Source organism: Anarrhichthys ocellatus, unplaced genomic scaffold, assembly GCF_004355925.1.
Source record: "Anarrhichthys ocellatus isolate YVR2014 unplaced genomic scaffold, GSC_Weel_1.0 scaffold26, whole genome shotgun sequence".
NCBI classification, from domain to species: Eukaryota; Metazoa; Chordata; class Actinopteri; order Perciformes; family Anarhichadidae; genus Anarrhichthys; species Anarrhichthys ocellatus.
The window spans coordinates 2,561,234-2,574,744 of record NW_022280056.1 but is presented as its reverse complement, the minus strand read 5'-3'; the positions used below and the strand labels follow the sequence as shown (position 1 = coordinate 2,574,744).

At 45.2% G+C, this 13,511-nt stretch overlaps 1 protein-coding gene across 2 annotated transcripts in view; it reads right to left on the bottom strand.

Moving 5' to 3' along the window:
• Positions 1–5,070: 5,070 nt before the first annotated feature.
• The window catches only part of ttyh3a (tweety family member 3a), a 19,325-nt gene continuing 10,884 nt past the window's right edge, over positions 5,071–13,511 (bottom strand). For both annotated transcript variants that reach the window (XM_031861998.1, XM_031861997.1), the window contains exons 10-15: positions 13,024–13,116; positions 12,084–12,176; positions 11,224–11,360; positions 9,749–9,922; positions 9,285–9,360; positions 5,071–7,113 (exon numbers count right to left, since the gene is read on the bottom strand). In XM_031861998.1, the coding sequence (XP_031717858.1) occupies positions 7,006–7,113; positions 9,285–9,360; positions 9,749–9,922; positions 11,224–11,360; positions 12,084–12,176; positions 13,024–13,116 (681 nt within the window). In that variant the 3' untranslated portion in view covers positions 5,071–7,005. The remainder of the gene's footprint in view (positions 7,114–9,284; positions 9,361–9,748; positions 9,923–11,223; positions 11,361–12,083; positions 12,177–13,023; positions 13,117–13,511) is intronic.

Sequence of the window (13,511 nt, the reverse complement as noted above, 5' to 3'; positions counted from 1 at the left end):
GACCGTCGCTGGGTAGCCAAGGCAGAGTGTCTGCAGTGTCCGAGACCAGCTGAGATTCCAGTCAACAAGACTGGAATATAGCATAAATGACATCTGCTTCGACTGGGCCGCCGCCATGGATACACCGTCCAGGCGGTGGAAGACGTCCCTTAACTGCGAGTATGATAGTTTGCAGTGACATAGCCATACTACGAGTAGAGTCCAAGAAAAAAGTTTAAAAGTACGGTGGAAAACTCAATATACAGAAGGATAAAAGCAATCGGCTGTCACCTGGCCTCGTGACGTCCATGTTGGGATGATTTCCTGCTTCCGTGGGTTTCTCCTTCAGTTCACTCGAAGTGAAACGGAAACAAGGATTCGCAACATGTCTCCAGATAGATAAGACGTCAGATAGATCGTCGTACCGGCTACCTGTGTGGAAGCCGGTACGACGATCTATCCGATAGCGACGACGAATAGATAGATAAAGACGACGGATAGGGTTAGGGGTTAGGGTTAGGTTTGTTTGGGGACGTATGATAAAAAGGGTTTTGCCTTTTAAAGGTAGCTTTGGTTAGGTGGTTAGGGTTTAGGGTTTAGGGTTTAGGGTTAGGGGTTAGGGTTAGTGGTGGGCACAGCCATAAACTCCTCCACAAGGCAGTCCCAAATAGCTGTGGCAACATCTGGGACAATACTGGAGACAGTGGAGACCCCAACACGGAAGCTGTTTGCAATGGTCCTAAACGAGCCACCAGTAGCAAGATATCTGCAGCACAGAAAAACATTCAATTTAACAGAGTTATATTGAAGATACTGTAGCTGCTAATATAAGTAGTTTTTTATTGATATGACTGCAAAGCTGCTATCATGAATAATAAACATCTTAAATGCTGGTGATTTTACAGGCTTATCAGACACCAGGCCAGCGGCCCCTGGACTAGAGTCTCTATGAGGTGACTGGTAACTTTTGTTGATGGAAAGTCGATCAAATAACCACAAAGTCATGCAAAACAAGAGGCAAAATGAATAAAAAGTAATGCAAAATTACTAAAAGGGATGCATTAAATGATTGAAGTGACCCAAAACGGCCACAAAGATGCACCAAACGACTATAAATAAACATTGCAGGATTACAAATAAATGCAAAATGACTAAAAAGCAATGTAAAACCACCAACTAAATAACTAAAAAGAGACATTAAAAGACACAAAATAATCACAAAAAACAGCACTCATTTTGACGTGTCATGGTAGGAAAAGCACAGACGTTACTAATAACACTAACGCTGGCTCTGTTTGAGTCAGCATGTACAACACCAGCAACCCTAAAGCCAGGCAGCTAAATGCAGCAACCATCAGTCCTGTGCTGTTCCTACTGTGACAAGTCAGAATGTGGCCTATTGATATTTATTAATATTTTCTGCATATTAAAGTATAGACACACCTTTAATGCACTAGATATCGAGGCTTCACACTGACATCATTTCAGCCCTGCTTCAAGGTGGACTGACAGGAAACACTTAAGTAGGTTAACGGTTCATCTCCTGCTGATTACAACACAAACACCTGGGTGTGCTTTCTTGCACCTCCCATCAGTGCAACATGTGAAATTTCACAACTCTGCAAAGTCGCTCTCTTTGTGTTTGTTATGACTCGGAAGAAAAACAACCCGAAACAGCGACTCTTAACTGTCAGTAAAAGGGAAAACCCCTGAGTGTGAGGTGGATGTGGTGGAGTGTGGATGGCTGCCACAGAGGGACATTCCTCACAGTGCAGGGGATTACAGAGACGCTGGCCACTCACACATTGTCTTCATGACTGCCCTCTGCTATAACAGTCAGTCTCCAATTAACAGGCAGCATTGTCTGCAGGATTAGGAGCGGCGGGACACGTCCCACCGGCCCACAGGGACATCTCACAGCAACTGGCTCAGGCCTTAATCCTGCTCTACATGTGCTCTAAAAGTGGGAGTTTACCATAATCCAGGTATCACGTATCCCTGCTGGAGACTGGAGAGGGACTTGAACTCCCTTATGAGCAGCACTTGAGTGAAGGACTTGAGGAATTTGGAGGAAGACCTTTCTTTTTTTTTTTTCTCAGTTGGAAGAGGCATTACAGGAAACCATTGATTTTCACATTAAGTGTTATTTTAAACCAAATTCATTTCATCCTGCAAAGATCTGCACAAAATGTGTTTAAGATTTAAACATTAAGACTTTTACCAGAACACCATGAATGCCAAATATGAAACAGTATATACTGTTTATGCATGTTAAATGTTAATGATTCTAACCAATGCTAGGTTATATTTTTAATGTCGACACCTTTGCACAGTGTTTAAGAAGCATTAACAGTGATTTATTGTATACGTAGGTCAGGTGTATTAGTTTCACTTTTATTAACTCAATCATTGTGTAATATTCCTCATCCTGCTGGTTTTTTTTTTTTTAAAGGAAAAGGTCAAACTGTTACATACAAATAACACATTATCTAATGATATCCCTACATTAATTACAGTTTATATTGTCTGTAAAATGTGTTATTTGATGGTCATTTGCATCAAAGTAAAATAAGTGAGTCATGGTGCTTTGCAGAAATGCAAATCCGGATGCAAATGAGGTTGTAAGAGCCGTGTGGTATTGTCTGCACTGTTTTGTATTTTATTTGTATTGTGTTATGCCTTTTAAAATGAATCGTTACATCAAGGAGAGGTGAAGAAGGTTTCACGACAGATGTTGTGCAACCTCAGTCAGAGATAACTCATCACTGTCATAAGAATACGGAAAATACTTAAGACTGTATCTGAATGCAAAAGCCTCGACTCTATCCTTTGTATTGTAACCATAGTTAGCTTAGATAATGTGGTTAAATCGCTCATGTGGTTCATTTTTAAAGGTGCTGGTGAACCACTGGGATCAAGACAGATTCTTCACACCGATGACTTTAAGAGAACAGGAAGGAGAGGGAAGAGCTGTGAGAAAGCCCTGAAGCATCAAGGTGAGGACGGGGATAAGCAGACAGCTCCATAAATCCTTCATGTACGTGCTCCCTCTGACTGGAGGAGGTGAGGTGTGAATAACTTGAGCGGCGGCTCCCAGGACACAGCTGCCTCCCTCTGAGCCCGGCCACAAAGGAGACAAACCAGGCACGCCGTCCCCCCCCCCCCCCGACTCCCTCTCCCTCTCCCTCGCATAAGCATGGCAGCAACAAAGCAGCAGGACTCCCTCCACAAGCGGGACACGAACGTCCTGTGTTTGCATTCAGTGTTCCGGAGCCTCATCCGTCCTGCGATGACACGGCGATCATGTCGAGAAACGGGAGCAGAAAGTGAACATTATGAGCAGTGAAAGGCAGGAGAGACGAGGTACTTCTGACTTCATTACATGTACGCGTCTGTAGTCACTAGTGCTTATTAGTTACCTTTCAAATTGAGATTTTACATACAAAAATATGAAAGATTATCATTATTGTTGAGGATTAAACCAGTGGATCTGAATCTTTTTGTCTTGCGACCACACACACACACACACACACACACACACACATATTCATGGGATGCTGCTTTGGAAAATGTATTTGTATTTACGTACAAACCCACAGGTTTATGCTCTGATACATAATTAGTTTTTCGTGTTTCCGGCGGCTTAAACAGGAGTTTTTTTTTAAATGGAAGTCTTGCCTCGTGCATCTGGAGTGTCTCCTGGCCGTCCTGCAGCTGCCTGGCATCGAGGAGAAGGAGAGCCGTGGTCCAACCACCTGGCAGAGAGCCCAGCCAGTCTCAGGAAGTCTGGGGGGGGGGGGGGGGCACCCACCCTCCTCCTCCCCCCCTCTCCATTCAGCTCCTCACCTCAAAGCATTAGTAATGCATTCCTCCAGTCCAGCAACAAGCCGGGTAATTCAATTTCCTCGACAGTGAGACCGTGTGAATTGTTCATTTGCATCTCTGGGTGTCTGTGTAAACCCCCCCCCCCCCCCCCCCCTCCTCCCTCACGCTTTGTTTGTTTACTGCTTTGTTTAGCTCGGCCCCCACAATAAACAGCAGGGAACCCAGGAGAAGATGTAATCTCGATATTCATCTTTTCAGACAGGAAATACCTTGAAAGATTAGCGGAAAGTATTGTAGTTACTGCAGAGAAATGGGTGTGCTTTAATCATTTTGTCGTCTGTTTGTAGTTACATTTTGTACGAATAATGAAAGATTTGTAGAGCAAATAACTAAAGTGACGCCTGTAAGAGGAAGGACCACTTCCTCCGTCTCTCTATAATCCAGACTTCAGACACGAGACGTCAGAGTTTGGGGCGACAGCAGCTGGCTGGCGGGATGAAGGAAGTAGAATAAACCAGACTGGTGGAGCCGACACTGACCTCCCGCCTGCTGTCGGCCCAGAGAGGTCATGAACACTGCACGGCCTTTCTGCTCCTCTCAGACTGATCTGCATGCAGCTTGCGGCCCGTCGCTGCACTGCAGAAACCAAATAGCAGCATACACATATAGTCTCCAGGAGAAATACCAGCACTGAGAAGTAGTTCAATATTCTGTGTATCCGTCGATAGTGTTTGTATTTAGCCTCGCTGAATCACTTCTTGCTGTCGCTTTAACCAAATGTTCACGCAGCCGTCACCTCTTCATCTCACTCATGGTTCTGATATCAATAGTAAGTGGATCTGCGTGGTTATCCAGGATCACCAGTGAGCCAGAATAAGTTCCATTTGCTTCGTCTTACAGACCCCAGATCACCTTCAGTGTCTCAGAGAGCCACTTCGGTCAGGCCTCGCTTGTGAAATAGAAAATGTAATTTAAGAAACTTCAGATTAAAAACACACTAAATGCAACAATAAAATCCTCCGGGAAGCATTAACTGTATAAATCTAACACAAACAAGTCACTATTTGTTGGTATGAGTGAAAACATCTTTCATGTGTATAATTGTATTGAATCCCTGGCTATTAACATTTCATATTTTGTATTATTTCCCTCTTAAAGAGACCGCATCTTCTGTGTTCTAGCTAGTGAACGTGGTGAGATCAGAGCAGTGCTGCCCCCTGGTGTCTGCTTCAGCTTTTACATCCAATGATGCAACGAGCAGGTCTCTACAGTTAAAAGGTTGTTTAATTTTAAAACACAGCATTCAAGCTCAATATAACCACAGGTTTTACATGAACACATTTCAGAGATTGCAATAAAAAGGATGTATAAAACAAAAATAACAAAATGACATCTAGTGAAAAAAACTCAAAATTCAAATCTATTGACCGTATTCACATTAATGAAGCAACACATTGTGCTTGCTAGAGAGTCTAAAAGCAAATCATAAAACTAAAAGCAAATCAAATAAAAACAATATTTAAAAATGTGGAATAAGTTTTTTAAGAAATTGAAAATGAAATTATTTTCTCCTTCATTTGTAAATGTTTATAATCTGTACAAACAACAAAGAGAATATGACCACTACCCCAAAAACACAGACTGCGTCGGTGTAATAATGTTTAAAGAGCATAAATGATTTGGAAAAAAGTCTCATTTGATTACACGAGCAACCAGGAGTGGTCAACGTTACAAAGTGGCCTCAAGTTAAGACATTTAAGAAGATATTCAGAGAGTAGAAGAGTTGTGCTGCACTTGTTGGCACAGAGTCACCTCTTGTACTGGTCACAATGCACATCTAAGAGAAGCAAGCAGGAGTACAAACATCTCGCGTCACGTTTCAACAGGAAGGTTTCCAGATTTCAGCAGGTTTCCAGATTGTAGAGAGAGAGAGAGCAGAGTTCTCTCAATCCCTTCACAGCATCCGCGCTCTCACCTACGTAGTTAGAAATGCTAAAACACATTTGTGAGACGCTGCATTGCCAATGCATTAAGATTATCTCTCCATATGCAAACTGTCGCATAAACCTGGATTAAGATTGTCGTGAGACGAGGTTCTGACTCTAAGCTGCTGCAGTTGGTGGCAAAGATCAAGTGTGTGTGTGTGTGTGTGTGGGGGGGGGGACAATTCCCAGTTCTGTTGAGGGAGACGAGGCTTTACAACCCAACAGGAACATGGAGAGAATAACAAGCAGTCTGGTGAAGAGGCAACTTATCCTTAAAAAGTCTGGAGTAATGTTGCAGAAGACGTCACGCTCAACTCTGCCTCTGCGTCACCGTCGTCTACAAAGGGCTGTAAAAATAATTAAAAGTTCTTCCAGTAGTATAAAAACCTCTCGTCTTGGTTGAACGTCGTCATCCTGCTGAGACTCTTCTTGCCAAACTGCTGCATTTCCATCATGCAGCTCTTCTTTGTCCTCTGGGAGCATGTGCCACAATACAGTTCACAGCTTCACAAGTTACAGTCTTTTACTGTAGAACAGTGGCTCATCAATGTATATGTGAAAAGAACTATTTCATACCTGCAAGACGTGCTGCAGGAAAACTGGTCCCAGACGTCGGATTTAACACAAATACAAGCCCGTGTGTGTGTGTGTGTGTAATATACAGTACGGTAACTTTAACTGGAGAGAGATTCAAACATAGAGCTGCATTTTAAATTCCTCGAGCGCTGTGAAAGGAGTCTAATCTACGCTGAGTGAGAAACAACGTCTACAACAGTGGATTCCTCCCACATTCATGTGTGAGGCTTTCCCCTCCCACAGCAAGGAGAGCGTGCAGTACAGAACAAAATCAACAACCAGTAGTAGTCGGTGTTAGTCTACGAGCACTTCCAGAGTCCACTGCAATGCCTTGTTAGATGTGTCGCGGTGCGTTCACGTGTAAAGAAATAACAAGTTAAAAAGTCGGTTCAGGCTCCGTCACATCAGAGCTGCAGATGAATTCATCGAGTCCCGTAATAGTAAACATCAGCCAAGGATTGTGGAGAAAGTATGAGCACTATGATGCGCGAGATTCATCAAGTTTTGCTTCAACTGAACAGCAAAAAAAAAACCCCGCACATTTTGGTTTTTCCGTTTGAAGTCACGTGAGATGGTAGAGGAGTGACCGAGAGAGGTGTGAGACAGAAGAAGACTGACTGGGTGAGAGGCTTCAGAGACGTCAGTGCTGCGGACGGGAGGAGTCCAGCGGGGTCTGGTGAGCTGGAGGAGGGTTGGTGGGCTCTGGTCGGCCGGTGGCCAGATACTTGGCCCGCATGCTGGAGGTGTACTGGGTTCAAACAAAGAAGAGAACCAAACATGACGAACGCTTTCACTCTTTATGGTTAAAATAAGTAGGACAAAATAAGGATAAAATCACTCCTTAAAACCATGTAGGTAAAATGGATCTGTGCCAAACAGACTCAGAGCCTCAGTGCTTTGCTGAGTGAGAAGAAACCCTTCAGGTAAATAACACATCAAAAAGCAGCAGTGGAGGAACACAGATGCACTGATATGCCTTATCAAAGTCATCCCACAGACCAGAGACACAGATTACCTTCCACACTGCTGGACTCTAAAGGGAAGTGACTCATTTACAGAGAGAACATCACAGCGACGGCTACAGAGGACGACCACATCAGAGTACGAGGAGTTGTGTAAATACAGAACATTAACTCTACTTTCAATCATTTCACTTTTTGCTTTTGACCTTCGTGCACATTCATAAACATTTAGGATGCACCCATGCATTTTTTTTTTTTTTTTTTTTTAAATACAGGCGATACAAGCATGAAAAGGCTGCATTTCAAACTCAAGTGGAAACACGAAGTTGACTTTGTTGCTTTTTTAGTTGTAATATATTTTTCTTATGTTGCGATCGGGCTGCAGAGCCTCTTGGACAGCCTGCTGAGGATGTGCACCAACATGGGCTCAAGACTCACCTCGCATGTTGAAGAAAAATATGTAGAGCTGTGATTAAAGATTGTTTCATCATCATTCATTTCTGTTCTGCCGATAATATGTCGGTGTGTTTATTTCCCACAGCCTAAGGTGGTCTCCAAAACATGCAGCCCAGGGCCACAGGAAACAAAACGTCAGGTGAGACAGCAGGTGGGACACTTAGCAAGAGTCAGGACACAGGGGAGGGAGGGACCTGAATAGAGGGTGAGTGGAGCTGGGAGTGTGGGAGGTGGCACAGAGGAGGAGCAGGCCAGCAGGTGGAGGAGGCGGGCATGTTTAGTACCTGTTAGCAGACGAGGTTACCAAAACGATCTTGAACTCTCCGACGGCTTTAACTGCCAGCTGTGACCGCTGTTACTGTCCGCGGCAGTCAAATACAACTGGATGGATACGCAGGAAAACAAAAAAAAACAAACAAAAAAAAAAAAGAACGACAAGAAGAGAATATAGAGAAGATACACAAAGCAGCTCCAGCTCCAGGCTGTCCTTCACTTATTTTATTAAGATGACGTTTCAGTCAAGTTGCACCATACGTACGTATAAAGGCCGTAAACATAAACTGTAAGAATGTAACTGAGCTCTTCAAATAGAAACTCAAGCCTGTTGTCTACATATGAACGCTGTTGTTTGTCTATCATGTGCCCGGTGAAGGTCTGAGGACATTAAACGAGTACAAATGACGGAGCATGTGTGCAGGATTCTCTATTTTCTTTCCAACTTGTATCAAATAAAAGACAAGAAACAAACACGGCTATCTAAGATACATATAATGTCAGGTGTGACACTTCCCATCACATACTGATGCATGAAGGGAAATTCATTTTAGTTTCGCCTCCCTATCCATGAAAAAGGGTCGAGTACAGAGCTGGACGAGACTCGCTGTGTCTCTGAGACTGTGTTTAGCAGGATGGAGGAGCGGTACGTTGCGATGGTTCAGGCATTATTAGGGCTGACTGTCGCTGATTGGTCAAACAGACACCGCGGCTGCTTCAAGTTGTGCTCACAAAACAAGTACTGCGTGTTACTGGTATTAATACTTCTCTTGATATTCATTTAACTTAAAAACAAAGTTAGTGTGTGTGTGTGTGTGTGTGTGTGTGTGTGTGTGTGTGTGTGTGTGAACGAGAGAGAGGAAGCGACGATGAGGAAACAAAGTCAGCGATAAAAAAACACGAGCTGATGGTTTGAAATGAGCATGAAACACAGATTACTGTGGAGACAAACACTCACAGAAGGACGACTCTTTATGATAACTGTGTTTCAAACACCGCCATTGTTTTTTAATTCTTTATTGGTCTAATTTGCCTCACCGTCACGGTTCTTCAGATGTGTTGGAAACGCAAACAGGAACGTGCAAAGTTCCTAGTTTAGTCCTGATGTTAGTTTCTGGATCATTAGTAGAATAGGGGGCGGATGGTCGCTCTCTTACCAGAGACCCAGAGGTGTTCCTACAGCTCTCGTGTGTTTTTTTGTGTTTTCGTTACAGGACACGACACTTACCGAGGGCGGCGGAGACTCTCGTCCTATCAGAGGCGTGTTCTCACAGCGAGAGTTCTGAAAGTTGGCGTTCTGAGCCCTGTTGAAATCAAAACACACATTGAGATCAAACACAACAAGCTGAGAGGTGCATAAACCCCGACACAGCGCTCTAGAGATTATGAAACTATACACCGCACACAAGGAACTCTCCATGTCAGCTTTCAGCATACCGAGGCCCTAAGAACGCAGAGCACAGAGAACGGATCCCCTCCCCCAGCTTCCCCAACACATGAGCTTGACTCATGAGGCTCCACAGCTGGAGAGCAACAGCTGCATCTGCTGCCCACTGCATGGCTTTCTATAGGAGAGCTTAGCTCCTCTCTGGGGACAAACTGGCTCATGAGTACATCGAGTATCGAATATCAGCCACACAACCGTGACACCGGGCCTTCTGCCTTTCACTATCGCATGAAGCGGTGACTTACATGTACTCGGTGACGGGTGCGTTGCTGACGGTGTGGGCGGCGGCGGGGATGGAGGTCTCGCTGCCGTAGCTGCTGCCGCAGCTGTACAGGCTGGGCATGTGGACCCGGTACAGGTTGTCATGGTTCTGCCTCCCCCCGTGGCTCAGGGACTCGTCCTCCCTGTCCTCCTCGTTCCTGCAAAACATCACACAGCACTGCAGTGAAAACCACCACCACCAGCAGAGGGACCCCCTGTCCCGTCTGACTGATAACAAAGGAGCAGGAAGAAGCCAGTGGTCCCGCTTTGATTCACGCTCAGCGCTGCCTGAGGGGGGAGAGAACCAGATGAATCCTCTGCTGCGTGAAGCAAAGACGACGCAGTCTTTCCCGCTGACCTTAATGGGACTGAACAAAGGCGGTAAAAATAGCCTCGTGTAATTGGATCAGGGGTTTTTTTTTTTGCAGGAAAATTAAAAGCCCTAATTTAGCGTCAGGACAATAAATGCATCGGTTCACGTTGTCACACAGAAAGCAGGAGCTTTCTCACGCAGAGAGAATGTGAGTCCACTGGATTCTTTTCAAACAAGGAGGCCCAATATGTGAGATACAACAACAATGCACTGAACATGGTCAAAACAGAGCAACATGGAGCCTGTCTCCCTCTAGTGGTCACCCCTCAGGCTTCTTAAAGCAGAGATAATCCATCAATCCACAGATTCATTCAGTGCAATGAATGTACAAAACATATTCACCTGAGTGTGCATATCAGAGAAAACAGCGTCTTACTAACTGATCAGCTCTTAATAATATTAATAATCCTACACTAGGTAAACTAACGCAGCATAATAATTATTAGTCTTCATATAATTCCAGAAGAGTAAAATGAATTAAACAGTAACACTGAACAAGCTTAGGACCACTGAGACAACAGACTGGTAGCGTGTCAGCTTTGTTTTATAACAGGAAGCACCAGCTGAGATCAAACTGATGAACATGGCTCCCAATTGTTAGCAGAGATCAGTTAATTACGCGGTGCAGCTGAGCCGATGGCCGCGTCTGGGAGACCACTTTCCTTATCTGCTGCTGACGGGACGAAGACAATCAGGATGATTTTAACCCATCTGCTGCAGAAAGAACCACCGGGCCAGGCGGTGGTTACGATAGATTTAGGCCAACTCGGCACAATTAGGGGGGGGGGGGGTAACGGGAAGCGATGTATTTGAGGAAGCAGCTGGAGCCTTCTGGACGAGTCCCGGTGATAAAAACAGCCTTATTTATCCCAAATTACTTGGTCTGCGTCATTCTCATGCTGCGCGAGTGCTGAAGAGGAATAGGAGGAATGCCATGAAAGCATCATTTATTGATAGGCTTATGTTCTTAAATTATTTCTCACTGTATACGCAGTCCCGCACACAAACTCTGCTTAAAAGCCTTTTTTTTTTTTTTTTATGCGGTGGGGAGTTGAAGGGCGAGTGTGTGGCCGGTGGACGTCTCACCTCTTGCTGTGCCAGGTGTGAGGCACGCTGCAAACAATGGAGCTGAACATGAGAGCCGTGATGAAGGAGAAGAGCACGAGGTAGATGAGGCCCTCGAGTCCGTCGTAACACAGCCCCGTCATGGCCTGGACAAAGTCCTGCAGCAAGGAGAGACAGCTCGGTCATTATGGCATGTGTGATTAGTTCAGGGTCATTAAAAACAGCAGGACATTTGAGAAACACGAGAAGGAAAGAAAGCAAAACAAAAATGCAGAAGTAGTAAAAAAAGGACTAGAGTTTTCCAAGAATCTTTACAATGCATCTGCTGTGATTTCTCCTTTAAACTAGGTCACACCAATGAGCTCATGGTTGGCAAACTAGATGGAAGGCCACGCATTTCTCCCGGTTTGAGAAGAAGCTCTACACCCAACAGTATCACGGTGGAGAATCTCCATTCTGTGTGCACGGCACAGCAGAAACACAGTCCGTATTCTGCCGGAGACGCCCCGATTTTCATCAAGTAATAAGCTCGCTCGGGGGGGATGTTCAGGAGAGACGGCGGGAAGCAGGAAGCAGAAAGCACGTGTGCCGTTGGAGTTTGGAAGCCACTGAGGGACGACCCTCCTCAGCATTGCAAGAAGCAAAGGACTTGTCGTTCAGCCCGCTTCAGAAACGGCACAAAGCCGCACACGGGACGGCAAACGTTATTGGTGGTGACAGGTGTAGTCGGCTGCACTCGCATGAAAAGAAAGGTTGCTTTTATACAACCGAGCTGCACTACGAAGCCGTCGCAGCTGATCAATCAGCAGGACCCCCGTTTATCATCCGACGTGGAGCGACTCTATGAGAACGGTTTGTAAGTCTTCCCCCTCCCTGCTCACCATGTGCAGGCTGCGACAGTCCACCAGGGCAGTGAGCTGATGGAGACTGATCTCCGTGGTGTTCAGGATCCCCTGGATCTCTTCTAAACTTCCCTGGAATTAAAAACAAACAAACACACAATTAGCACTTTGGAAACAGGCTTAACTTGAAGTCCAACTTTGGCATCCGGGCATGCTTGGATGCCAGAACCCCCCCCCCCCCAAAAAAGAGCTTTGGAACTAGTGTAATTCTCATTATCTGCATTATAAAAATGTCACTAAGTGCTCGTTTCCTGCCTGTCAATGGTACAAAAATTCAAGAATAGAAGACGCAAACATTTGCAAAAAAAGAAGGAAGCAGGTGACGAGTAAATCAAATTCTTTATCAGCGTCTCTCATCAACGTACAACAGAACACAGCAGCTCCAGCTGAACAAGCAGATTTGACTGTATGATACATCTGAATACACTCTTCCTCCAGCGGAAAACCCGTCTGATAGCCAGATAGAAACATTTCCACAACCTCAGCACATTTCTATGTGTGGGCATGTGAAGTGGAAATATGCCCCTCTCTATTCCCGATGTCAGCCCTCGTTTGTGCCTCTGTCAACGCAGCGCAAGGACCGGCGCTGGGACAATACGACAGTGTTGTATTGACGAGGGCCGGTGAAAGCCTAAAGCGGCTAAATGGACATAATGCGGGTCCCAGGTGGGCCGTCAGCACATCTTTATGTGGAGGCAGGTGCACTTCACTCCTCTGCAGCTCAGTCGTTTGGTCTCATTCACTGAGAGTCACAAACAGTACAATAGTACGGGACAGCTTGTGGCCTGGTGGGGGATGTGTGTGTGTGTGTGTGTGTGTGTGTGTGTGTGTGTGTGTGTGTGTGTGTGTGTGTGTGTGGGGGTACACTGTGAATGTGCCATGTCTGGTAAAGAGTGTAGTGACGGGGCCAGAAACATACCTGAGTCTGTTTGTACTCTCTGGTGGCAGAGCGCAGGAGTTCAGACACGTCGTCCTGCATCTCCACCAACGCTTTGTGGCTCCCGGAGAGTTTCTGAAATCAAGTATGAAGACTGTAGTCGGCATCGCAAAAGAATTCCCATTGTTTCACTCATTAAGGGCCTTCGGCTGTCTCCCTTTGTAGTCACGTGGACGTCTAGTGAAAGCTTGCCGACAGCTCATAGCTGTGAGCTGAAAGGCTTCTATATCGTATCTATAGCTTCCTTTCCTTTACTGTCGTACTAACAATAGACGGCTGGACTTCAGCAGCACTCACAAGCTGTGATTTATTCATGTGGTGTGCTGAAGGAAGTCCATTAAAGCAAACTAAAGATGCACAGTAGAGAGTGCCATTCTCCTTCTCCCAACACACATTTTCTTATGTAAGCGCATTCTATCAGTGCACACACACACACACACACACACACACACACACACACACACACACAC